Source organism: Aspergillus caelatus (genome assembly GCF_009193585.1).
Source record: "Aspergillus caelatus strain CBS 763.97 unplaced genomic scaffold BDV27scaffold_111, whole genome shotgun sequence".
Taxonomy (NCBI): Eukaryota; Fungi; Ascomycota; class Eurotiomycetes; order Eurotiales; family Aspergillaceae; genus Aspergillus; species Aspergillus caelatus.
The window spans coordinates 22,029-46,090 of record NW_022475374.1 but is presented as its reverse complement, the minus strand read 5'-3'; the positions used below and the strand labels follow the sequence as shown (position 1 = coordinate 46,090).

At 46.7% G+C, this 24,062-nt stretch overlaps 11 protein-coding genes across 11 annotated transcripts; 4 read left to right on the top strand and 7 right to left on the bottom strand.

The window, feature by feature from the left end:
* Positions 1-153: 153 nt before the first annotated feature.
* On the bottom strand, positions 154-2,292 carry dbp5 (ATP-dependent RNA helicase DBP5). The gene is made up of 6 exons (XM_032077192.1): positions 1,943-2,292; positions 1,703-1,871; positions 1,141-1,638; positions 844-1,081; positions 597-797; positions 154-541 (listed from the first exon to the last, which is right to left on the bottom strand). The coding sequence occupies exons 1-6, from the start codon at positions 2,028-2,030 to the stop codon at positions 269-271; spliced, it is 1,467 nt and encodes a 488-aa protein (XP_031926616.1). The 5' UTR covers positions 2,031-2,292; the 3' UTR covers positions 154-268.
* Positions 2,293-2,571: 279 nt separating this feature from the next.
* Positions 2,572-5,596, top strand: BDV27DRAFT_129770 (putative actin polymerization protein Bzz1). The gene is made up of 7 exons (XM_032067279.1): positions 2,572-2,697; positions 2,744-2,864; positions 2,920-2,946; positions 3,051-3,578; positions 3,624-3,704; positions 3,757-4,918; positions 4,982-5,596. Exons 2-7 carry the CDS (start codon positions 2,820-2,822, stop codon positions 5,371-5,373), a joined length of 2,235 nt encoding a protein of 744 aa, XP_031926615.1. The 5' UTR covers positions 2,572-2,697; positions 2,744-2,819; the 3' UTR covers positions 5,374-5,596.
* A 26-nt stretch (positions 5,597-5,622) lies between these two features.
* Positions 5,623-6,842, bottom strand: BDV27DRAFT_165415 (putative Cu-dependent DNA-binding protein; the record flags this gene model as incomplete). The annotated part of the gene is made up of 3 exons (XM_032073922.1): positions 5,623-6,366; positions 6,536-6,640; positions 6,757-6,842. 3 exons carry the CDS (start codon positions 6,840-6,842, stop codon positions 5,880-5,882), a joined length of 678 nt encoding a protein of 225 aa, XP_031926614.1. The 3' UTR covers positions 5,623-5,879.
* Positions 6,843-9,078: 2,236 nt separating this feature from the next.
* Positions 9,079-10,424, bottom strand: BDV27DRAFT_146035 (major facilitator superfamily domain-containing protein; the record flags this gene model as incomplete). Its single annotated transcript, XM_032070510.1, has 5 exons — positions 9,079-9,491; positions 9,604-9,726; positions 9,764-9,898; positions 9,935-10,127; positions 10,170-10,424. 5 exons carry the CDS (start codon positions 10,422-10,424, stop codon positions 9,079-9,081), a joined length of 1,119 nt encoding a protein of 372 aa, XP_031926613.1.
* Positions 10,425-13,167: 2,743 nt separating this feature from the next.
* Positions 13,168-13,992, top strand: BDV27DRAFT_158697 (uncharacterized protein; the record flags this gene model as incomplete). Its single annotated transcript, XM_032072741.1, has 1 exon — positions 13,168-13,992. One exon carries the CDS (start codon positions 13,168-13,170, stop codon positions 13,990-13,992), a length of 825 nt encoding a protein of 274 aa, XP_031926612.1.
* A 78-nt stretch (positions 13,993-14,070) lies between these two features.
* On the bottom strand, positions 14,071-15,414 carry BDV27DRAFT_158696 (WD40 repeat domain-containing protein; the record flags this gene model as incomplete). The annotated part of the gene is made up of 4 exons (XM_032072740.1): positions 14,071-14,150; positions 14,219-14,351; positions 14,418-14,921; positions 14,980-15,414. 4 exons carry the CDS (start codon positions 15,412-15,414, stop codon positions 14,071-14,073), a joined length of 1,152 nt encoding a protein of 383 aa, XP_031926611.1.
* A 973-nt stretch (positions 15,415-16,387) lies between these two features.
* On the top strand, positions 16,388-17,671 carry BDV27DRAFT_129762 (uncharacterized protein). Its single transcript, XM_032067278.1, has 3 exons — positions 16,388-16,422; positions 16,513-17,406; positions 17,477-17,671. The coding sequence occupies exon 2, from the start codon at positions 16,977-16,979 to the stop codon at positions 17,214-17,216; it is 240 nt and encodes a 79-aa protein (XP_031926610.1). The 5' UTR covers positions 16,388-16,422; positions 16,513-16,976; the 3' UTR covers positions 17,217-17,406; positions 17,477-17,671.
* Positions 17,672-19,670: 1,999 nt separating this feature from the next.
* Positions 19,671-20,265, top strand: BDV27DRAFT_158695 (uncharacterized protein; the record flags this gene model as incomplete). Its single annotated transcript, XM_032072739.1, has 5 exons — positions 19,671-19,682; positions 19,740-19,796; positions 19,876-19,891; positions 19,942-20,067; positions 20,195-20,265. The coding sequence occupies 5 exons, from the start codon at positions 19,671-19,673 to the stop codon at positions 20,263-20,265; spliced, it is 282 nt and encodes a 93-aa protein (XP_031926609.1).
* An 814-nt stretch (positions 20,266-21,079) lies between these two features.
* Positions 21,080-21,550, bottom strand: BDV27DRAFT_158694 (uncharacterized protein; the record flags this gene model as incomplete). Its single annotated transcript, XM_032072738.1, has 2 exons — positions 21,080-21,472; positions 21,530-21,550. The coding sequence occupies 2 exons, from the start codon at positions 21,548-21,550 to the stop codon at positions 21,080-21,082; spliced, it is 414 nt and encodes a 137-aa protein (XP_031926608.1).
* Positions 21,551-21,889: 339 nt separating this feature from the next.
* BDV27DRAFT_158693 (uncharacterized protein) lies at positions 21,890-22,189 on the bottom strand (the record flags this gene model as incomplete). Its single annotated transcript, XM_032072737.1, has 1 exon — positions 21,890-22,189. The coding sequence occupies one exon, from the start codon at positions 22,187-22,189 to the stop codon at positions 21,890-21,892; it is 300 nt and encodes a 99-aa protein (XP_031926607.1).
* Positions 22,190-23,208: 1,019 nt separating this feature from the next.
* Positions 23,209-23,935, bottom strand: BDV27DRAFT_129757 (co-chaperone GroES). Its single transcript, XM_032067277.1, has 4 exons — positions 23,772-23,935; positions 23,521-23,721; positions 23,402-23,460; positions 23,209-23,350 (listed from the first exon to the last, which is right to left on the bottom strand). The coding sequence occupies exons 1-4, from the start codon at positions 23,772-23,774 to the stop codon at positions 23,326-23,328; spliced, it is 288 nt and encodes a 95-aa protein (XP_031926606.1). The 5' UTR covers positions 23,775-23,935; the 3' UTR covers positions 23,209-23,325.
* Between the last annotated feature and the right edge of the window lie 127 nt (positions 23,936-24,062).

Genomic DNA, 24,062 nt, shown 5'->3' with positions numbered 1-24,062 from the left:
CAGGAGCTGAGCTAGAGCTACAAATAGTCAAGTGATCCAAAGCTCTACTACACGTGACTTCGCCGTATCTACTACTACTACTACTACAATCATTGACGAAAGTATAGCAATAAGATATCTACAGGCTAATTGGGTTCCTTAGAATCTGGTCATGTCGTTGGTATCTATTGTTCTTCGGGACTTTTTTCTCCACATAAGAAAACCTCGTAAATCTTCATATAAGCCATCAATGAAAGCAATACAGGTCATCGTGCCTAACCCTCTCACCTTACCGCCCGAACTGGGCCTGGGCGCGGGTATTCTTGATAGTCTTCTTGATGATATCCTCAACTTCATCCCAGTCCTTCGTGTCCACCCGCTGGATAGTGCAGTTAAAGTATTGTTGGATCTGGTTGAGCATATTCCACTCCTCCCGGTTAGAAACGAATGAGATGGAGACGCCAACACGGCCGAAACGTCCGGTACGACCGATACGGTGCAGGTAGGTCTGGAAGTCCGCCTGGCGTTCCCGCGCGCCAGGTTGGTGAAGCTCGGGGATGTCCTGAGCACTAGATTAGTACTTCTTTCTATCAATGCGCGTCATCATCTCGACTCACATAGTTAATAACCATGGACACTGTAGAGACATCAATACCTCTGGCGAGCACGTTGGTCGTAATCAACACCTTAGCCTGGCCAGCACGGAATTGGTCAATAACAGCGTCACGCTGAGAACCCTCGATACCACCAGTCAGAGATGCAACGGTATGACCTTCGGCGACCATGCGCTTTTCAATCTCAACGGCGGATGCTCGTGTCTATCAACTGTTAGATGTGACTTGGCGGATGAGCTGGGCCACCGACCTTAACGAAAATAATAGAGGAAGCGACGGTAAGAAGACCGTAGAGCTGGACAAGAGTCTTATACTTATCCTCCTCGTCGGAACAGTCAAGATAAAGTTGCTTGATACCCTCGACGGTCAGTTCTTCGTGCTGCAGTGTAATTTCGTTGGCCTGTGGGGCAAATTTGGACGCATATTGGTGAACGTGGGTGGGGAAGGTGGCGGAGAAAAGAACGACTTGGATATCCTTTGGCAGCAAACTACGTACGGTTAGCTGGAGTAGCCCTTACCAAAAGAAAAGGAGCACTTGGGAACTCACGCCTTGACACGAATACACTGATCGCCCAAACCTTGCTGGTCGAGCATGTTATCCGCCTCATCCAGAACGAGAACCTTCAGCTTATTCGCAACCATGATACGCTTCTTGATCATATCCATGACTGTTCCCGGAGTACCAACGACAACGGAGGACTCGATCTTCGAATGGCGACTGTTAGTGTCTGCAGGAACGGCTGTGGAGACGTTAAGGCCGTCCAGGAACTGGCCCATGACCTGGACAACACCAACGATCTGACGGGCCAGCTCTCGAGTTGGAGCCAAGATCAAAGCCTGGGGTGTCTTTTGCGCCTGTTCTGTTGACAAATCCAAACGGCTTAGGGCATTGAGGACGAATGCAGCGGTCTTTCCGGTACCCGACTGGGACTGGCCGACCAGATTCTTGGGAGGGTTGTTCAAGAGCAACGGGAGCGCTCTTTCTTGAATTTTCGAGGGTTTACGGAAGTTCATGGCAGACAGTCCTTGCAAGATGCGAGGGTCCCTGGTGATCGACACGTCATTAGCGGGGATAGAATGGCAAATCCAAAGCACGTGGTGTCGCCTACAGTCCAAGGTCCTCAAAACTCTTCACGGAAAAAAGAGGGTTGTTAGGATCCGCCTGGAGATCGCTGAGTTTGACTTCGACCGTGTATTCAGGCTCGTTAAGTTCGGAGCCGCCCAACTGTGCGGCAGCGCCATCGGCCTGTTGTTCATTGTCGGTCGTTTCAGTGGTTACTGCGCGAAGGTGACGTTAGCAGGTATCGCATGGATCACTTCTGGCGACTGCTATTGAAAATACTGCATACCTTCAGGCTTCGATCCATCGGCCGTCGTGATGCGATCTGCCAGAGGGTTACTAGCGGAGGCAGCTTCGGCAGGTTGTTCTGCGGACATCGTGAAGGCGCTTTACGAAATGGAGAAAACCAGATGATTAGACAAAGGGTGTCAGGGCGAGGTAGAAGCGATCAAGACGGTGAAGAGTCGGCCCGCGGGGTAAAGCAAGCTCGCTGGAACAGAAAAGATCGATCAGGATACGTGGGTGAGAGAGAAAGTGGACCTCTCCGTAGCAAGAGGTTTGGAAAGATTAGGTATTGAGACAACCCTCCTCGGACGCAGAAGCTAAGAGCAACACAGCAGCTATATATGCGCCTGGTAGGTATATTCCTAAGAGGGACGTGACGACAGCCAAAAAACCCAACATCTACCGCCCAGCATACTGCAAACACACTATTCCTGGTTAGGCAAACGACCGAGCGGATATCGTCTAACCTCCTACGGAAGGCGGTGGAGAGGATGATTCGGTACAGTAAGGCATGACGTAATATTACGCCTATCTTGGCCCTAGTGGGCGTCCGAGAGCCGCCAACGTGGCCTGAGAAACTGAAAGTCGTTCGGTATTGTCACCGGCGTTACTCCAGCCATCTTCCCCGCTTCCGCATGGCCCCCTTCAGGTAGATAGATTGTCAGGTACGGATGCGCTTAGCGGTTGGTCACTCCTTTATATCCAGAGCAAAGTCACGACGAATAATTCCTGTCGCGCAAGAAAAGACAGCACGTGGAGGTACGTGGCTAAGTCAGGCCCAATCATAGCTGCCTAACTCTAACAGATATTCGCCTTAAAGCTTTGTCCTTGACATCGAAAAGTCTCATGCGCGCGATCTCTGAGGGGCTGTCACATCTACAATGGCAACACCCGATGTGGCTCCGCATTTTGGAGCGGAACTAAAGGTATTCACGGTACGGATAGGATGAGAAAGATAAATCTAATGCGAATCTACAATAGGATGCGTTCAAACCAGTCAACAATTGGGTACGTTTTCTTTGTCACTTCCCACACCTACCTCTATGCTTCACTGAACACAGTTGTGGCACCATTGACTCAAGCAGACAGTTACTAATATCTGATCTGAATAGGTTTCCCACGGGGTACAATGGCTCGACGAGATACAACAGTTCTACCGGGAACGGAGCGCCATCGAAAAGGAGTACGCCGCCAAGCTGACGGGTCTTTGCCGAAAATACCAGGATCGCAAAGCCAAGAAAATAAGCACATTAAGCGTCGGAGATACTCCAACCATGACCCCAGGCTCCCTCGAAAGCGCTTCACTTACCACTTGGACTACCCACCTGACCGCCGTTGAATCGCATGCGGGAGAACGTGATCAGTTCGCTACAGACCTCCTTGTCCAGGTTGCGGAACCTCTGAAACAAGCTGCGGCACAATACGAGGAAATCAGAAAGTCTCACGTCGAATTCCATGCGAAGCTGGAAAAGGAAAGAGATGCCGCCTACGGCGACCTCAAGAAAGCAAAGGGCAAATACGATGGGGTGTGCCAAGAAGTGGAGGGTAGGCGCAAAAAGATGGAGAATTCGTTCGATCACAGCAAGCCCAAGGCTCAAGCTGCATATCAGCAGCAGATCTTGGAGATGAACAACGTCAAAGTTGGTAAAATCATTCTGCCCGAAGACCGTTGCTAACCGAGGCAGAATACGTACCTCATCAGTATAAACGTGACGAACAAGTTGAAAGAACGGTTCTACCATGAATACGTCCCGGAGCTACTAGATGTAAGAAAAGGTTTCCGGGGATCGAAAACCATATAGCTAATAGTGTTTTCAGAGCCTGCAAAATCTCAACGAAATGCGCATCTCAAAGCTGAATTCACTATGGTCACTTGCAGCGCAACTGGAAAAATCTTCTCTATCTAAGAGTATGGAACATATGGCCCATCTACTCAACGAAATCCCACGGAATGTCCCGCACCTCGATTCACTTATGTTCTTGCGCCACAATGTCAGCCAGTCACAGGAACCACCTAATATGACCTTTGAGCCGAGCCCCATTTGGCACGATGACGAAGCGCTTGTCACCGATGAGACTGCGAAGATCTTTTTACGTAACCTACTCAGCAAGAGTAAAACGCAGGTTCGGGAACTGAGAGTTGAGGCCGACCAGAAACGCAGGGACGTCGAAACGTCCAAGCGGATCCGCGAGAACATCCAACAAGGCAAAGACAACCGAAGCGAGGTCGATATAGTCCGATCTATCTTCTACCTGCAAGGCGCTTTGCATGAAGTGGAGCGTAAGAAGCTTACCGCCGAGGTCGAAACATCTACTATTATGTCGGCAGTTGGTGACCTATCATTGGGTGCCAAGAACCACAACTTCAAGTCGCAAACGTTCAAAATCCCGACCAACTGTGACCTCTGCGGGGAGCGGATATGGGGACTCTCGGCGAAGGGATTTGATTGTCGGGATTGCGGATATACGTGTCACAGCAAATGTCAAATGAAAGTCCCCGCAGAATGTCCTGGCGAGCAGAGTAAGGAGGAGAAGAAGAAGCTCAAAGCGGAACGGCAAGAACAGGCTAATTCTTCTACGCCACACCTCGACCTTGAGCCGACAACGACTGGTTCATCTGCCGCGCCTTCCCTAACTCGGAAGGATACGATGAACTCGTTAAGTTCTGGGTACGCAGTGAGTGCCAACCGGTCGTTGTCTAACGCCGCCAGCCAGCCAGCGTTGGCTAGTCCGACCGAATCGGCTGCTCCAGCCCCGGTGCCAGAAACGGCGGCAACGCCAGCCCCTGTGCAGGAGACCAAGCCCAAGAGGAATAGGGTCTTAGCTCCACCCCCTGCGCAATACGTCAAGGCTCCGCCAGTAGCTGAATCAACGAAGCCAAGTGAACCACGCGGGAAGATGATCTATCCATTCCAAGCGGGAGGAGCCGACGAAATAACCGTTCAAGATGGGGATGATGTAACTATTCTTGAACCGGATGGTGAGCCTTCCCACATGGTAAATAGAAACGTTGCAGCCTTACTGACCTTTCAACCCTAATTAGATGGATCTGGATGGATGCGCGTCCGCGTTGGCTCGTCTGAGGGTCTCGTCCCAGCCTCCTACGTGGAAGCGGCACCCGCGGCGTCCGCAGCCCCTGCGACTAGCTCCGGGATTGAGCGCCCAGGGTCCACTTATTCCACCTCATCTGCCTCAGTGGCAGGTAGTGCGGTGGGTAAGAAAGTTGGGCCGGCCGTGGCACCTCGCCGGGGCGCTAAGAAGCTGAAGTACGTCGAGGCGTTGTACGACTACGAGGCTCGCAGCGACATGGAATGGAGCATGGTGGAAGGCGACCGGTTTGTGCTGGTCAACCGGGATGGCGGTGACGGATGGGCGGACGTGGAAAGAGGGGGCGTGACCAAGAGTGTGCCGGCCAACTACATCCAGGAGGTGTAGTTCGATCCATCAGGTTCAACCATCAGTCGCAAGAACTCCGTATTGTACAGGTGTATATACGCACACGGAAGGTATCTTTTATGTCTGTCATTTGCATTGGGGAGCCTGGAGCTGAGGTTTTATTATTTGTGGGTTAGCGGTCTGGCTATTGTTAGTATCCGTCTTGTTATTGGCCGCTGCACATCTTAGCATATCATGTAGCAAGCATTCGCCTCGGCTGTATAGAAGTTGGAAGTCCTATTATTTTTTTTTTCTTCGATGCGCATAGCATTGGTCTCATTATCGCAGACATATGTACTTGACCATATAGTCTATGGCACTGACACGAACATATATGCATGAAAGAACGTAACCCCCCCCCTTTAAGCATACAAGCTAAATCCAAGAAAGAAGGAAGAACCCACCCAAAGGTAAAATCACAAGATCGTCACTCATCATCGTCATCATCATCATCATCATAAATCCTTTTAATGCCCATCCCTACGCATCCCACCCCACCACAAATGTTAGAGCGCATCCTCGGACAACCACGACCAATCCTCCTGAAGAACCTCCCTCTCCAACGCCCCAACATCCAAATCCTCCAACGAGAACCCGCCATCCCCAAACGGCCCCTCCCCAAACAACAACCGCCCCGTCGGATCCGCATCCAACGGACTAATCATCGACAATGACACAGGCACATCACCCATCGAACACAACGCCGGCGTCACAAACTCGCCACCCGTAAACGGCAGCGCCATACTCGACCGCGCAAACGACGGGTGCTGTTCCAGGTGGAACTGCTGCTGTTGCTGCTGCGATTGCTGCTGCGGAGGCGGAGACACGACGGGACTCGAACCGGCCATGATCTGGGGACGACTCTGGGGACTCGGCGAATTCGACGACGGTCTCGGTGCAATGGGAACTAAGACAGAATTCGAACGCGAAGAGACTCTGGCGGCACCTCTCTGGAACAAGCGAAACTCAATGAAACAACCCAACATCAGCCTGCTGTGTTTTACACAAAATATTCCCAGTGTGGTGTGGTATGTGGCTTATATGTGATAAGTTTTTTTTCTTTTTCATTCAGAGCTTTTTTGCAATGTTTCTCTTTTATTTTTCTCTCTTTTGGTTAAAGGTTGAAAGGGGTCTCAGGTGGTGGTGCTTGGTCACATTGTACTTTTGAAGAGGATTTGGCCTCGGCCTCGCGTTTGAGCTTGGTATGCTCTTCTGGTGTTGGACAGGGAGTGTTGTTGCATACGGAGCAGGTGGAGAAAGGTCGACCCTTCCGGTTGATGCGGATTAGCGGTCGATCTGGGTGTTTTGTTTTTTGCACAGTTAGATATGTTGAGGATGTAGACAAGAAAAGAGAGACACACCATGATGTTTACAAGTCGTCACACGGTGTCCGCGGACGCAAGCTTCACAAGCCCACTTTTCACCGTCGATGAGCATTCCTTGAGAAGTATGAGCGGATCGACGAGCATGGTGGACGGGTGGCGGTCAAATTTATACGTGAGCAGAGGGTCTCAAAGAGGAAATGACAAAAAGGTAAGGGGAAAAAATAAATTAAATCGAAAAGAGAAGAAAAAAAGAAAGGGAAAGAAAAGAAACTCAAAAAAAAAAAGGCAAGCTGCATCACAAGAAAGAAACAACACCACAGCCACAAGCATAGACCATACTATGACATCGATGCTACTCCGGGAGTTTTACTAAGGAACGCTGTCCATATTGGGAAGTTAGTCCAATCAGTAACCCTCAACTAACTCACTAACGTAACAAAGTTGAGATCGCTGCATGGATAGAATCGGTAAGAGATGCACAAACCAACAATTTACTATGCGGGATTTTCCCCTCTCAGCTGGCTGTAACAGCTTTTTGGTTTTTAATTTACTGTGTGGGAAGGAAATTTTTCCTTTCCCCAATTTTCTGCTGTGAATAGTACTAAGTACATACATTCCTCATCCGTGTTAGTGAGCGCGGCAAAACGGTGAAATGGAATGGTGCAGCAAATTCCCTCATACATTGGTGCTTTTTCCCATTCACTCAATCCGGCCGGGTTACCCCCTTGGGATGGATAGGCAATCCTGCTGCCTGGACCCGAACTAAGGTACGGGTTTGCTAAATATTGGGTCTTGGGTCTTGAGATATTATCCGGCAGGTGTCAAGAAATTGGGAAGGGTGACGCTCGGGGCAGGTTGTGGCTGGTGCTGGAGCTTCTGTTCGAAAAGCTATGACAATTTTCCTTTTTTTTTTTTCTTTTTTTTTTTTTTTTCCCCGAGTCAACTTTATAACTAGTTCTATAAACCATTTTAAAGACTTCGATAAAATTTCCGATTCAGATACACAATGTCTCCAGAATTGTTATCAAATTGTATAGAAGGTCAAAACCACACGTGGCCCTCCCTCAAACCCATTTCCCCCTCTGACGTAGACGAACAAAAGTAACAAAATCGCCCAGATGATCAGATGCAAACTTCAAAGAGATCATCTCGCTTGCAAGGATCACCACCAAAGTACACCAAACACAAGAAATGAATGGAGGTGGCTGAGCAGCATCGGCAACATCTTGGCAACTTAACCTCTTTCTTTTCCCCTTCTCCTCCCCGAAGCTTAAGCTCGAGCCAATCCGGACGGTCTTCGTGGCGCAGGATGCGAATAAGCTATGCTTCAGTATGAGTGATTATTTCCTCTCGGAGGTTCAGGGTCTTGATTAGTAGTAGCAGGAGCCCTAGTACTTTAGTAGTAGTAGCAGGACTATAGTAGTACTCCATATTATAGCGGGTACCCGTCGTAAGCGAGAATAACGTCGCAACGATACGCTGTGGGTAAGCTGAAAGTCAAACATGGACGTGGATTGGCTGTAGCTCAACTAAGCTACGCTAAGGTTGCTAAGCTAAATAGGCAGGTGCTTCGAGTTGGAGTGCAGGACGATGCATGAGGCATTTTATTCGCTTCGCGTTATGATTACTACATGATTCTCTGGAGTCGTGGATCGGGTTGGCCGTACTTGTCAGATTAAGTTCGGAGGTTTTGTGACAACGTGCGTGCACGGGTCAGTTTTGGTTTTTTTTTTTCTTTTTTTTTTTTTTTTTCTGTGCCTAGGTAGTATTCATTTGCTGCTACTATTTGTCTTATGATTGTTTTTGTTTTACTAAATAACCACTGTTCCCGTGTCTTTGGAGATTCTAGATAATATGTCTTTGAAAAAGATTGTGGATTTACCTATCTACCAATGTTACCTATCCACTTACCTACATACATTAAATTATTCACATCTTACGTCTCAGAACATCGTGTCTCATGACTTGCTTTTTCTCGGATACCGCCGATCATAACCATATGTCTGTAATCCCTTAGTCAGCGATGCACGTTATGCTCGAAAAATGAGACATCATTCTTGTTGTGACATGAACCTACTGGAGTAGCCTCTCCCCTCGAACACTTCACAATTAACCTTATTACACACAAAGGAGTATCAAGTCCTGCTGGATTGCTACAATCTCCGATGAGCCGCCAGAGGCCCCTATTTTTACTCGCTGTAATGTGCGGCCGTGCCGATCAATCCAACAAAAGTGGGCTCCAGACTAATGATGGATGTGTGTACATACAATAGCCTATACATATATGCAGCCCTTACCCGCACCGGTGCATCCGAGTCAAATTGCTCACCTAGGTTCGAGGCCCCCGCCTGCACAACCGCCTAAGCATCCACATGCTGTCCTAAACTGCTAGGTGTTGTGCTAGATACGAGATGAGTGTGTTTGCAAGCAGCAATTGTGCTAGCTGAAGAAAGATCGATCCACCAGTCATCTGGAAAAAATATAGGGTTAATGCCGTGGTTGAAGTTAGCTTGGACGACTTCACCGTCGCCGGGTTGACTATCATCGGAACCTGCCGGCCAATGCCGACCCCCGTGCCTGCTAGCACTTGCAGGCCAATCCAGGATGATGAACTGGAGCTCTCGCTAAGTTTAGTGAATGTTCCGCATGCGACGGCCGTAAAATCACCCCCGACAAGCATCGTAGGCATTTCATACCCGATGGTCGACATATAGACGCCCGAGAGTGTGGATAGAAGACCACATACCAATACGAGTGGAACGGTGCGTACTCCAGACGCACTGGCGGATAGTCCTTGCACAGCCTGGAAGTAGAGAGGCAGGTAATATAGCAGCACAAAAAAGCGACGCTGCCAGGAAGGAGATGACGCCGCAGTGGATAAGGACGCCCCATCTGAGGAAGAGACCGGGGGGGATCAGAGCAGTATCGCCAAGAAACCACTCATGGCAGCAAAATATAATGGCAAGCACTCCAAATCCAACAACGGTACTAACGACATGCGGATCACTCCATGCTTTCAAGGCCCCTCCTCATTCCAAGGCCATAAGGTAACCACGTCATGGCACCGATAATAAAGACGACACCAAGGAGACCAAGATGCTTTAAGATTGACAGCCATGATGCAGCCTCGGGAGCATTGCTCTTAGGGGAGGGGGTGAGGAGAATACAAGCAAAGCAACCCCCAAGTGTCACTCCGCCAACTGGTAAATTGATTCAGAAGCACCACCGCCATGTACTAGCACTAGTGAACACGCCCCCAAGCAGCGGACCAACGAAGCTGGCAACAGCATAACTTACTCCAAATACCTCCGTCAGCGCTGATCTTGTTCTGGGAGTTGTGCTCACTACAAGGATCGTGTATGCACCGACAGCAACGCCGGCAACACCAGCTCCGGCCAATGCCCGTCCGACAATCAGCGTGACAGGGTTCTAAGCAAGGGCGCAAATGAGTGACCCGATTTCTAAAAGGACCATCGAAGCCAGATAGCAACCCTTGAGTAGAAGGTACCGGTAGATTTTACCCCAGGGGGCCTGGGTTGCGACCTTGGTCAAAAGGAATGCAGAGGAGTACCAGCTGTTGCTGGAAATACACCTGAACTCCGATGAAATGCTCGGAATCGCCGTTGAGACGATGGTCGTGTCGACGGCCACAAGGAATATAGCCATCCCCAGTGCAATTGTCAAGGCAAACAGACGCCATCCAGTAGTGTATTCGGATGTCTCCATTGGATTGTTTCGACTTGGCCAAAATTAAAACCAATCAAGAGTGACTAAGGTGATGGGAGAAATTACCCATTCCCCTTTAAATCCACCATCGCTCTGGTGGTTAAAATCGCCCTAGTCCGTTATCCTTTCGGGAGAATAGACTAACCCCAAAGCATCGGGATAGTCGCTGAATTGCAATGGGCTCCCTTGTCTTGATCCCCTCGGCAATCTTTCCTGCTGCCTTCTGATAAGCAGGTGGATCCGAGGCGCGTAAAGGCCGATTGATGCCGGCGCAAACGTGGCAAGAGTGTTTCGGATTCAGAATGGAAATAAGTAATTCGGGATATCCCAGGCCTTTTGTAGAAGTATGGCGCCTTGAAGTAGTCTGTCCCGGCTCGGTAGATTCTAAACCATGTCAAGGACGTCTAGCTAATATATATGAAGTAAACACACATGATAGAATTCTGGCTGATTGACATGGACATGGTAGGGGGATATCCTGGTTACCGGGCTTTCTGATAGCTAGAATCAGATATTTGGGTCCTAGCAGGCAGCATGCGTAAACTTACTGTACTTTTGTTGAAGGTGGGGAAGCCTCTCCACCAAAGTGCCATCCATTAAGATATTGAAATAGAACTGGTACCACTCATTTGCACGCCAGTGAAATGGCCTGGTGCGTTGATGGACGTGTCTGGTGGATTCCCCAGGATTGGCTTCCCTCGACAATAAACGCCTTTTCTTATCTTCAGTCTTCAGAAGAAGTGGGCTAGATGAATGTGAAGTTCGTCTTGTCTTATTTCATTTTCATCCAATGGATACGCCCAAATAATAACTAACCCTGAGACTGCCATACAGCGAACCAGACCCCTCGTCTACTTCTAGCAACAAGGTTTGGATATTCGCGATTTCCACACGAGAAACGGCGAAATAACTGTTCTACTTGAGTAGACAACAGAAGCCACAAAACCGATCCATATCCACCTTATCATAGTGGCAAAACTGGAATATGCCAGCGAGAACTAGTCCGTGAAACTCGGAGATATAGCATTGATCAGGCCATGAGAGCGCGTGCCTCTCAACTCATTGTCTGTAAGGAAGAGATAGACAGATTCTTTGAAGGCTCGTAATGTTTCCAGGGCTCCTCCGGCGGCCTATCAACAAGACACTAAATTCCATGCATTGTTGGTGTCGATTCTGGGCTTCGACATAAACGCCTTTTTCTACGCCCGTTTGGGCGAGGATACCATCACGACTTAGTACCAGTCTAGCTACAATTGCACTATATATCTATCTACAAGTACAAAATAAATACATACGACCACAGGGTGTGGAGAACAGGGCCTCCCGTCCGCTCAGCCGTACTTAAGCCACACGCCGGGAGGTTAGTAGTTGGGTGGGTGACCACCAGCGAATCCCTCCTGTTGTATGTTTTTCTTTTCTTTTTATGGCGCTCACAACTAGTAATAATGAACACCGAGAGCAGTGACTGCGCCTTTGGATCTGTTTTCCCGTCTGATGCAGAGTGAGGCTACTGGAAACGCATCATATATTGATCAATCGTTTCGAGGGAGCGAGTCCAGCGCCAGGGTCTACTTGTACGAGATTTGATAACCTAAAGCTCCGCTGTGGCAGGTATCGTGTCGATCCTTTACATTGCTTTTTCCAAGTATTTTATTAGGTGAGCTTCTTCCCTAAGATACAACGTTTTGGAACCCTAGTGATATGGTAACTGTTGAGTGAAAAATCATCCCATTCTACTACTTAAAAAGTGTCTTTGTGAGGTAATATTTTGCGTATTCCTTGGTTTACAGCAACTATAAATTACTGGAATATTGCTTATAATTGTACTGAGTATTGATACATCATGCGACTCGATCTTCACAATTTCTCTGAGCAATGAATGTCACTCGTGTGAGACTACCGTCGAAACCATCTTTCCTAGGCCGGAACGAGTCAGGTGCTGTTCCTGTCAGCTCCTCGTCCTTCGTTCCATTAAGATTGCTTGCCTAAACATGATAAAGAGATCACTATTCGGGTGCCGTTTTGGAACTACCCTGCGGGCTAGGAATCGGCAGATGACATATCCTTGATTTCGCGTTCACGTCTGAGGTTGTATTTGATTCCATCTAATAAAGCAACACCTTCTCACTCATATAATCCAGTCATTGGCTTGTAAGTTGTAACAGCAGGTCAATACTGTATCTCATCATCACAAATTTTGTTGGCTTCGAGCCGGTGCCAACTGCGTCTCCCAGTCTCATGTTAATTTCCACAACCTGACCTATCATTGTAAATTCACCAATAGAATCTACCTAGGGTATTTCAGGTACCAAAATTTAGGATGAAGGTAACAGAACTTGTGCGATGTGCGGCTTCAATGAGAAGTGTGTAGGGTATGAGATTTCTGACTCAAACGCAGAGGATGACTGGAGGGCTAGTGAAAAGACCTCTACCGATGACTTATGTCCTTGTAGCCCTTTTGGCCAAGCTTCGAGTAATTAGATAAAAAATACGGAAACGAAGAACATGCAAGATTAGATTGTACGAGGGTAAACAGCGATCCCCGTGACCTAAAGCTACTACCAGATACACGATGAGCACGGAAAGGCGTTTGCCATTGGCTCTGTGAGGAAATGAGATTAGGACTAAGAGGCACAGATACTTAAAGACTTTTAGTATAGTTCGATTTTATACAACGGTTATCCTTGAACACCTACTAAATCTCTGTTGTAGCGGGTACACCATGTATGTAATACGATGAGATATGACCCACAATAACAGTTCCTCTCCTACACTGACCCTTCAAGGCCATCTATCTCTCTATATAAATGCATCCGTTTTTATGTTCACTCCCTTGAGCCTATTCTTATCACACCTTGCACTCATTATTAACACAATACCTTCTGCCCCGGACCAGGACACCCCGATCCCGCCAGACCACCGCACAACTGCTGGCCTCCTAGCAGAATATTATACCTTAACGGCAATCGCCCTGGCACTCGTTCTCCTACGAGCGTGGGTACGCCTCAGTCTAGCCAGAAACTGGGACTGGGGCGACATAAGCATCGTAATCGCCTGGGTATGTACATCCCCTCCCAAACCCGAAAAACCACGAAAACCAAGATACCCAGATCGCCCTCCTGGCCAGCATGTCATCTACCCCCCGAACCCAGAATACACGGTGCTCCAAATCCTGAAGGTCAACACAGTATACCAAATGATCAACGTGATCTGCACCCTGGTAACCAAATACTCAATCAGCCTCTACATCCTGCGAATTAGAACCAGCCGTGCTGTCCGCTGGATACTAGCCTGGCTCGTGTTATTCATGACACTGGCGACCATCGGCGCGGTCGTCACCCTCGCTGTCTCCTGCATCTCGCTGCAGGGATTGTGGAATAAGGATGTCTCCGGTTTTTGTCTATCCCCGACGTCTGTGAATAGCGTAGCATACGTACACTCGGGGTTCACGATTGTCATTGATCTCCGCTTGACTTCGGCACTAGTTATTATCCTTCAGAACGTGAGGACTAAACGCAGTCGCAAGAAGGCCCATAGTACCAAGCTTAGGGTGTGTGGTAGAATGTAATGTTATTGGCTAATCCTACATAGCCTATGGCCATCAGATAAGTTAGAATATCATCTATATAACATACACGAAACGAACTTACCGCCATAACCGAAGAACGCGATCACCGCCTCCAGTCGCTACAATATTATCCGTAGGGCTCCATGCGATACCGAGGACTAAATGCGAAGACCACAAAGTCAGTACATAGGAGACAAAATCCTCTCTGATTTAGAGGCGTAACTACCGGAGTTTCCATGAGCCCCAAGTCGTATCTCAGCAACACCAGTGCCAATATCCCATAGATACACAGCCATATCCTTTGAGCCGCTTAGAATCCATCTGCCTGTAGGATCTGGGGAGACACTCAAGACCATATCCTAGATGTTGGATCGATTAGTTGTGCCTCCCAGAGCTGGTTACTTGGACGGAAGTGTAATTCGAACCTGGTGGGCTTTGTATATCAGGGTACAGTCGTTGAAAGTTATATCTTCGTTAACGAAGGTTTTCAGGGAATCAATGTTCCATAGCTTTGCGGTTGAATCCATACCACCGGAAATGACACTCCGGCTATCTGGAGTGAATGAAAGAGCCATGACATTCTCATCGTGAGCCTGAAACTCCAATAATTTCTCAATGTTCGTCTCATTTGTGCTAACAGCACCAGGATCTGGTCGTGCAACGCGCCAGACATAGATCATCCCATCGTCGCATCCAGCAGCAATGTAACAGGAGTCGGGAGACACAGCGACGGTATATACATCATCAGCTGTGTGGAGCGTCCCAAGCTGCCGAATATCAGATGCTGCATCCAGATCCCAAGCCTGGACAGTCTTGTTTCTCTCAGAAAACGCAATTAAGTGGCCATTAGCCGAGAGATCTAGGGTGAAGCACCCAGTTTCACTACCACAAGGAATCCGTCGAAGAAGGCTCCCCATATAGTTCCAAACCTGTTGCAATGCATATATTAGTAGCGGGTATATTCTTGTACGGTGTGAGCAAACCCACGCGGATATCACCATCGCAATGTGCTGTAAGCAGTAGATAGTTATCCGGTAAAAATCTCACTCTTACACAGAGACTGTCGTGACTGCATTCATCGTCTTGTAGACGGGCCACCTGACATCCGGTTGAAACTTCGACCATTTGAACGGCTCCATCTGCGCATCCAACAGCGACATATTTGCCATCATTACTGAACTGGACACAGTTGACAATGCTGTCGTGCATCATGCTATGGAGCAGGTCTATCTCCCAGTTATTGTCTATGTCCGGGTTGATCATAGCAGACCATCGGTCACCAGCCTTTTTCCGCTCCGGCGGCAGCTTGTCCCAATTTCTCATTACATCGTCAAAGTTGACCCCCAACCCTGGTGGATAAGAGATGTCTGGGATGGGAGACGCCACGGGCGAGCTCCTCGAAACCGAGCGTGGAGTACGCATTTTCAACGCAGACCAGAACCTTCTTGTTGTTAATGAAGAAAATTCCATTCCCATCAACTAACCATCAATTTGACAATTGACTAGTATATGAAGTGCGAGAAAATCGATACACATCCATGCCCCAATTATCGTGGGGGATCGGTCAAGTTAGGCAGCACTTTCCACTGAAAATCCCTGTGGATATCCACATTTCCAGCTCGACACCAATAACTTCTTAGATACCAGGACGCGCTTAGAATAAGGCTAAAGCAGCAAGCCTATTATATGGCTGCCTAAATGTGCGGCAAATTAATTCATCACTAATGTATTTTAATATGGCCGTTGAGCAGCAGACACGGGATAGAATCGAGCTTTCTTTTTAAACAGAACAAAAGCAGTCCGCTTCGGCCCACCTCTGAGCAAAATCTTCTTCTGGCATCCGGAGATCTCCGTTCCCATTCTTTGTCGAACATTAAGAAAATGGGACTTTTAGTGGAGCCCTTCTCAGCATGGGAAGATTTAGTTGTCGGGTAACCCCGACTTTATACATCGTTTCCCACCACAGCGCCGGAACCCGTGGAACCCGTCGACCCTCAAGGTCCAAGTGGTCCATTGGTCCCGTCTCTACTGGACGCGAATGATATTTTAATAGTAAAAGGGGTGCACACATTATCCCGGACATGCCGATGGAGACTTTACTCATAATTCTCCCTGCTAATTAGCGTTAGGCTTTATCCTTCAGAGTCACCGATCCTGAAGCTCTGGGCGTTGAAGATCTAACTAGCAACGGCATCAAGCTGCATGATATTATCCTGGAAATGCAGTCTAATGCTTCGGTACACTGTCGCCCCACTCCATCATAGTACCCAGACTTCCCCTGGAACTGGTGCGTTGCTTACTGCTCCGGTTTCTCCTTGGGCTACTAAAACGCAGGCACGTGTACAGTCTGCAGGAAATCAGGGACAAATACTTCCATCTAGGTCCGTATTGAAAGCAATGATTCTACTGCACTTATCAATCTACCCTTGGGTGAGCGGCCCAAGTCGAGCTTTGAGGAATCGATTTATGAACTAAAGGAATGGCCAATGCTAAGCGAATAAGGGGAGGTACCATATCCAGGTAGACGCGCATATAGACCAACCGAGGCAAAAAATGAACTTCCTTGGGCCACGGCTCTCTATGACTTTAACAAGCACAAAGCCACCACAAGTCAGCTCACCAAGTGCTACATTAATCGTTCTAGACTATCGCAATCGATAACCAACAGCAGCTCCGCTCACAACACACATTCAACAGCTAGCAATCTATCATACATACCCTGCACCTTTCTCCATATCTCAAAGACCAAAGTCAATACTCCCTCTCAAGTCCAAAATGCTCTCACTCCTATTTCTACGCAATCCAAGCCTCAACCTCCTCAGAAAGCCCACATTCCACGGAACAACGACCATCAACAAAATCGAATAAGCAGCCATTAGACTATGTGGAAGACGATGTGTAAACAGTTACACCAGGGAGAACTTAGCCAAACTTTCTCAGTACGCCTACCAGCGATTACATACTAGGAGATATGGTTTACTGGGATGGTTATTAGTGTTCTGTGTATTATTATGCGGAGCATATACCGGCTGGCTGAGCTGTCTCAAGGATGGTTGGGGTATCTCATCACATATGAGAAGTGTTTCATCTTATTGGACGCTGTAATAATGGCTATAGCAGTCGGGATCTTGGCTATCTTTCATTTTGATGATACCTACCAGTTAGTCCACGGGTGGGAAGACGCTATCGGGAGCTGGCGCCGATCATTGTCGAATAATACATAGTGCATGCCAAGCATCTATTGGCAAACCGAGACTGCAAGACTCTGCTCCGCGTAAGTGAATAACTAAATGTCCGTTTCCTGTATGCAAACCCTTTCACCCAGTCATAGTTCAATCCGTCAACCAGCCTATTAATTTCAGGACTGTTTGTGCCTCGGAAGGCCGAAAAGCCCAATGCTGCACTATACCAGCTGTAAGTTGCTAACCCCCTACATCATATTTGTTATCTCATCAATGTTGTGTTAAACTTATTGATGTTTCAGTCGGGCTTGGGCTTTATATGCCATGACGCGATCTAGGCCTCGGAAATAACCGTAAAGACCGAGGACCAGACCGCACCAGACCGGACCGTACCAGTCTTGAGTCCTGACTCTGGGGAGGCTTGGTCCTACAGTCCTATAAACAAGATAAACAGATCTAAACCTCTGATATATATATAAGCTGTATATAGCCGCTTACCAGTCTATATCTTTAGTATTTTATTAGATAATTGAGCTCTTTAATTAAAGAGTAATAAAAAGTATAGTTAGCTATAGAAATGTATATTTAAAATATTAAGATAGGCTGTGGATAGAGTAATACTTAAAATAGCCCACGGCCCAGAGAAGTAGCCCTTTTTGGCTGCCTTCTAAATGTCACATTGTTAAAAAGAGTTAAGTTCAGTTATGGAAGGTGTGCTGAAGATAGCACAGTAATTATGTTAGATGACTTAGATATTGTCCTTCAGATGCTTACTATATAGGACTTATATAGATTTTTAGATGAAGATTCTATTCTAAGTCTTGTATATATACGGTGTTTATCCTCCTAGCGAGATAGAAGCTCCCTGTAGATTAATATATCCAGCTGGAGTCAACCCTCCCTATGTGGGCGCATCCTCAGAAGAAAGATAAAAACATCTGTGCTCGGTTGTTTGTGGAGATTTATTCTTTAGTATATGCTATTCTAAATCCTATGTTCTTAATAGGTTGATAGTTATTAGTAATGCCTATCGTGAAAAGATTATATCAACTTGGTTATGAATTTAAGATTCAGTGATTCTTCTATAGTGATGAACATACAACCTTTAACGGTAGCTACCTAAAATAAGGGTATGATCTGAACGTTATCAGAACCCATGTCCACAGGCGTCGGCAAAGGCCAAGCCAAGTCTATCGTGTTGAATAGTGGGCACCTAAGTTCCAGGACCTTTCGTCCGGCAACGCTTGTTATAAGTATCTGTGCTAGAGAAGCGTGAGTTGACTGGTTCTGAGGCGGGTAAGTAATTACATGACTGGGATATATGATAATATGAGGCTGTTAAAAGTTTTGGATATAGTATCCTTCTTCTGTTCAGACACATCCCAAGCGTGGTCAGCTGGGTAATTATTCGAACGACTGAGCCGCCGGATCAGGTGGGCTTAGCCCCATTTCTTGTTTTTTTGTTTTTCCTAAAGTCCTTCTTTGCGCTCCAAGGTTTCATTTTGCTGTTCAGTTGTGAGGGTAATATGCTCCTGGACTGCTTTCTCTAGGTTTTATAATCGAGTCTTCAGCTCCTCGTGATCAGTCCTTGAGGTATATTCTGAGCAGTGCTGAATGAGCCTCCTAGATCAGTAGTATATATTCGGAAGCGTAGTTTGCACGGGCCCTTACAGATGGATATCCTCGATGCCAAACTGAACAATGGCCTGACTACATTGGTTGACGTTGATGATGTGCAGACTGTACCCTAATCCCTTCGAGTTGCCACATGTTACAGAAACATTCCATAACTCAGCAAATCTTTGTGCTGGTCATGACATAGGAACCCAAAGCCTCCCCGGGTTTGCGAGGCATGAAGGCTGTCACATTGTACAAGTATGTTGTTTTCTCGAGCACTCGATACTACCTGAGATACCTAGCAGGTTGTTAACGTATCCGCAAACAGTCTGGTTCCACCCTCGGGATATCATGCAATGTAACTATCGTCATCCTATCCGATGTCGATGAGTCATGCAATGATCTCTATTGCAATAATCTCTATCACAGTCGGTTTTATATCTTAATGAATAATAATAATACACGTAATCGATTACTAAGTCCAGCCTATCCTTATCAGTTCCCCTTCTCGTGAGTGAATTGTCAAGCTATGCTCTATTTTCATTTTGAGGTGGGCGGAACAGCCCGGAGTTACGTCAGTTGGAGCCAGATGCTGAGTTTGCGGAAGATTCCTTGTCATGACCATTTCAAACCATGCAGGGATATATCGACAAGAAGATCGAATGGATGGACCTATGAATAACATGATTCTATGACGGTACGACTAAATATTGTTACATGTTAGTGATATCATACAGTGGACAATGGACGATAATTGTGTACGCCGCCAGCCGTAGTAAGGACTTATAAATCAACACAAACTATCCCAGGGCTACCCAGAATTCATCTTCAAGAAAACTTACACCTCTATATCACTACCTCTTCCTGACTCAAAACAAAATGCCTTCCAAGGTAAGAAGTTCTATCATCTTTGTATTCCATTTTTCACATACTTACTTGAACTACTAGATACCATATGTGAGCGCCATTACCCCCGTCGCTATCTTCGGGATATTTGAGAAATATGTGTGTTCATGCTCCATTCGAAGCATCCTTTTTTTCCGTTCTTGGCCCTATTTCTAATGCATAAATAAACTTCGAAAAGGATACGGACAAAAATGGTACTTGAGTGCTCTTGAATAAGACTTTCAATCAGCTAACGCAGTTTTAGGCCTTTCTCCAAACGAAATCCTCAAGCTCTCTCAGGACATGACCGATACAAAAGAGGAAGCTATGACTGGCTTCGCTAGGATACTGGCTATGGACAAAAATGGAGACCAGAAGCTCACCTGCCATGGTAAGCCCTTTCTACCTTTTGAACCTATGTGCTCTCCTTATACCTGTTGCCCATTCTCCATGTGCTATCATCGACTTCTATAATACCTGATCCCCAGTGTTTACATCCCTGCTGACATTTGCAACAGAGATGCTTGGGGACTGGCTTAATTGGGAGAAGGACAACGGGTGGCCTGATGCCAAATGGGTGGAAGAATAGATGTTCTGGGCGGTTATGGGATGCGCTCGTTCTACCCCTTTGCCAGTGGAAAAGTTGTACTCCAGTCATAGTCTCCTAGTTAATTAGGAATCAAGTTTAAGGAACATCCAGTCTCCGCTGTCGATACCGAGCTTCGACAAGTCCCTCCATATAGTCTTTTCCATGAGGAACCCTATACTCCATTAGTTTAAGAGATAGTGACCGTGGGAAAGACTGTAATGTCAGGGCCGATCGACATGGCTGCTCTGCGCCTGGACTGACATGGAACTGACACTGTGGAATTAGAATTTGAATGAATTAGTTGCTCACAACGACACCTCCAAATTCGACGTTCCTAGAGAGGCGAAATACTGAACATAAATCATACGCAATGAAGGAAAACAGGAGGCGAATGATATTGTGACCAAAATCCTTTTACTTTCCCTCTCTCTTTGCATAGTAGTCTGACCCTCTAGAAACTAGACATACCCAAGTCGCCCAATGAGACTCAAGATTCCCAACTTCTTTCTCATACCAAAGCATTAAAGCCCCGTCCACCTACCGCAATGCACGACCCTCTGCATATCCCCGAAGAATGTGATTGTATCCGTTGATTATCCTCACGCGAGGGTCGCCATCCGGTTGTATCTGGAATATTGCGTCGCCTTCACTCAACCTCTAGAATTCGACTAGCTCACAGAGCCGGCAAATCCTTGAGATCCCGCTGGGCTCAACGGCAAGGTCGACTTGAACCAATCCTTGAAAGATCGTCTAGACTTCGAGAGGAGCTGCTTCTCTGACAACATCTCCAAGATGTAACTTTTGGAAAACCTCCCTAGGGTGGCTTTGGTATTTTGGACAGCGGATTCGTACGGTCCTGCAGAATTAGAACATAACGAGGAACAGGGAGGCTTCTCACCTCTGGAAGGTTTAGATTAAGGACCGACAAATGATTTTCAATTCCAGCCAGCCTTTCAGCAACCCAGACTTCGGCCATAGAGCCAAGGAGATGGCATTTCTCACGAAGATAACGACAATACCTCTCCAATATATCCTCATAAGCAGCAATCTGCTTACCTTCTATTGTTTCGGCGGGTTGTAAGAGAACCACCGGATCATCATTGCTCATGGGAAAGAAGCCGGTAGGCCCGTACTGGCGCAGAACCCTGCGGACACCCTCCTCATGGACGGCTATGTCGACAAGGATGGCGCCGTCTGGATGGACTATCTTATTATCGGCAACCCGTCAGTAGTTGTGATCTTGGAGAGGCACTGCTGCTCTGACCATGGATCGAACACTGACCATGGGATACCTTTGGTGACTGCAACACCATACACGTACGGTCCGTATCGTTTTTGTGATGTGTAAGCCCCGCCTAACACTCGAATCGGAGAAGAATATTTAAATAGGCCGCATGAACCCAGCTCCGTTTCATACACTCTTCTCTTAATATGCTTTATCTTCAAAAATTTTCTGCTCTTTTCTCAGAGAGGTACTCGTCTCAGATTACTTCAGATAAGATATGGAGATTTTAAAAGCAAATGAAGTCTGCAGGAAGAGCGACGACAACATGAAGTTCTTGTACGTGAAGTATTTTGTATGCCAGGAAGGTGCTCTATATTACGGAAAATGGGAAAACCGACATCAGCCCCCAGAGAAAAATTCGTAGCCCAATTCAGTGCGACTGAGTTCAGGTGCATTCTGGAAAGGATAAGACTTTCCTCCAGTGACACCGCATTTAGTCTGCGCCTCTGCGTTGCTCACAGGCTCATATACCACCACTGCCGCTGCTCCATTGTTCCAGAGGTCCAGGTAGTTGTGTTTTAAGGCCTGTAGTGTGCCTAATGAGTCGATTCTGGGAGGAATAGGAGCCTTCGAAGCCTCGCTACCCGTAATAGCAAGCAAACATAACAATGGAGTGGCCGCAAGAGATTGAAGATACATCTTCAAGGCCCTTCATACGTAGTAAATCTCCCGATGGAGGCAATGTTGAATCTAGGAAGAGAGCCAATGGTCTGCGATGTAAGTGGCAAGTTTGGGGCAACTCTTTTAGTTTAATATGTTAGGCATGTAACATTCTTTGAGGTCCTTTTGTGCTATTCAAGGCTTTTATTATTACGTCACGGATCTGATGCAGAACTGACCCGTAATTCTGCAGAACCTGGAGCGGATGATACTAAAAGAAGTATAGGGGCTGATAGCCTGCGTAGAGAGTGCCGCGATGACAAAATATAAACGAAGATGGTTGAACCGAGAGAGGTAACTAGTGACCTAGCGATTAGAACCTAATAGGCAAGGAGATAGTCAGAACTTGTACCGGAGAATGTAAGGTAGTAAGCTATGAAATTCCTAGGCACCTTGTTCATTAGACAGAAATGCAGTCGACTGACAATCTTATATATTGGCTCGTAGTCTATGACCTATTTTCTCGGTGCAGGGTATAGTCACACTCAATGAGTAAGCATTCCCTCAGCTAAGATAACTTAATGTTCAAGCCGAGAGCAAAATATCTTTACTTTTATTTCCTTGGTTCCCATCATCTCCTGATTGGCAGGGACCTTTCCATTTTTGTTTTATCACTGGTCACTAATAATGGGCTGTGTCATAACAGGCGCAAAGAGAACAGTCCAGTTAATAAGGATGGTCTTTGTAACCTACGATGTACATGTTTTCTGTTTTCTTTCTTTCTATACCATGCCTATTCTCCACAGCTTATCAGCACCAGTCTTCCTCAATAAACAATTAACACATTCTGTACAGCCAATATACGATAAATCTACTGTTAGAATCCTTGGTAGTATCCTTTTTCTCTCCCTTTCTGCACCGTTTGTTTCAGGGCAAACCCTTATAGTACTTAATTACACTGAAGATGATTATAATATGGAGACAGTCTAGAAATTCTGAAAAGTCAGATCGCTTGTTCAGTCATGATAGACGTATACGACGTAAAATATCAAGTCAACAGAAATTGATCTGATTCTATACAGAATTTACTACGTATATGAAGTTCTATACTTTACTTGATCGAGGCCTGATCCATGAATAAAGAACAAAATCATCAGATACAAGGCCATGAGATATCAAGATTCAATAATTCCCATGATTCTAAATTTTAATTAATATATGCCCGTCGCACGTTTCAGGAAATGAACTTACTCATCTTCCTTAAGTATGATGTAGCTTTCCCCATCGGCCTTGACCTCCGTTCCAGCATCCTATATCGGGCATCAATCACACTGCCTATCTTATATCATAATGAGGGGTATAGACTGTACCTTGGAAAACAGCACGGTATCTCCTTCTCTGACCTCCAAGGGCTGAACAGTTCCATCATCTAACACCTTTCCATTGCCGACTGCCACAACCTTTCCCTCAATAGGCTTCGCCCTCTTGGTCTCAGGAATGGAAGAATCTGCCGCATCTGCAGAGTCATCTCTCACCCTAACCATCAATCTATCCTGAGTAGGTCTGATCTTCTGTGGCAAGTGAGACAGGAACAGCAGATGGAAAATGTTAAAAAGCCTACCATCTTAGGGTACTGGTCTTTTCACGGTCTTTGTAAAGGAGTATAGATCGCTGCGCAATTGATAAGAGTAGTTTATTTTAAAGCCAGGGCTGCGGTTCAATTTATAACAAATTGCGCCACTTGAAACCAGTGATTACCCCACCGTACGGCAGAGCTATCATGGCAGTCGCTAAAAGCTTAACGACATGTCTATTCTAATACCAAATTATAATACATGTCCTTATACGTGTCTAACTAAGATTTGGCCACACAATAGGCAAGGAGGCTAACCATTGGTGGGCTGATCTGTAG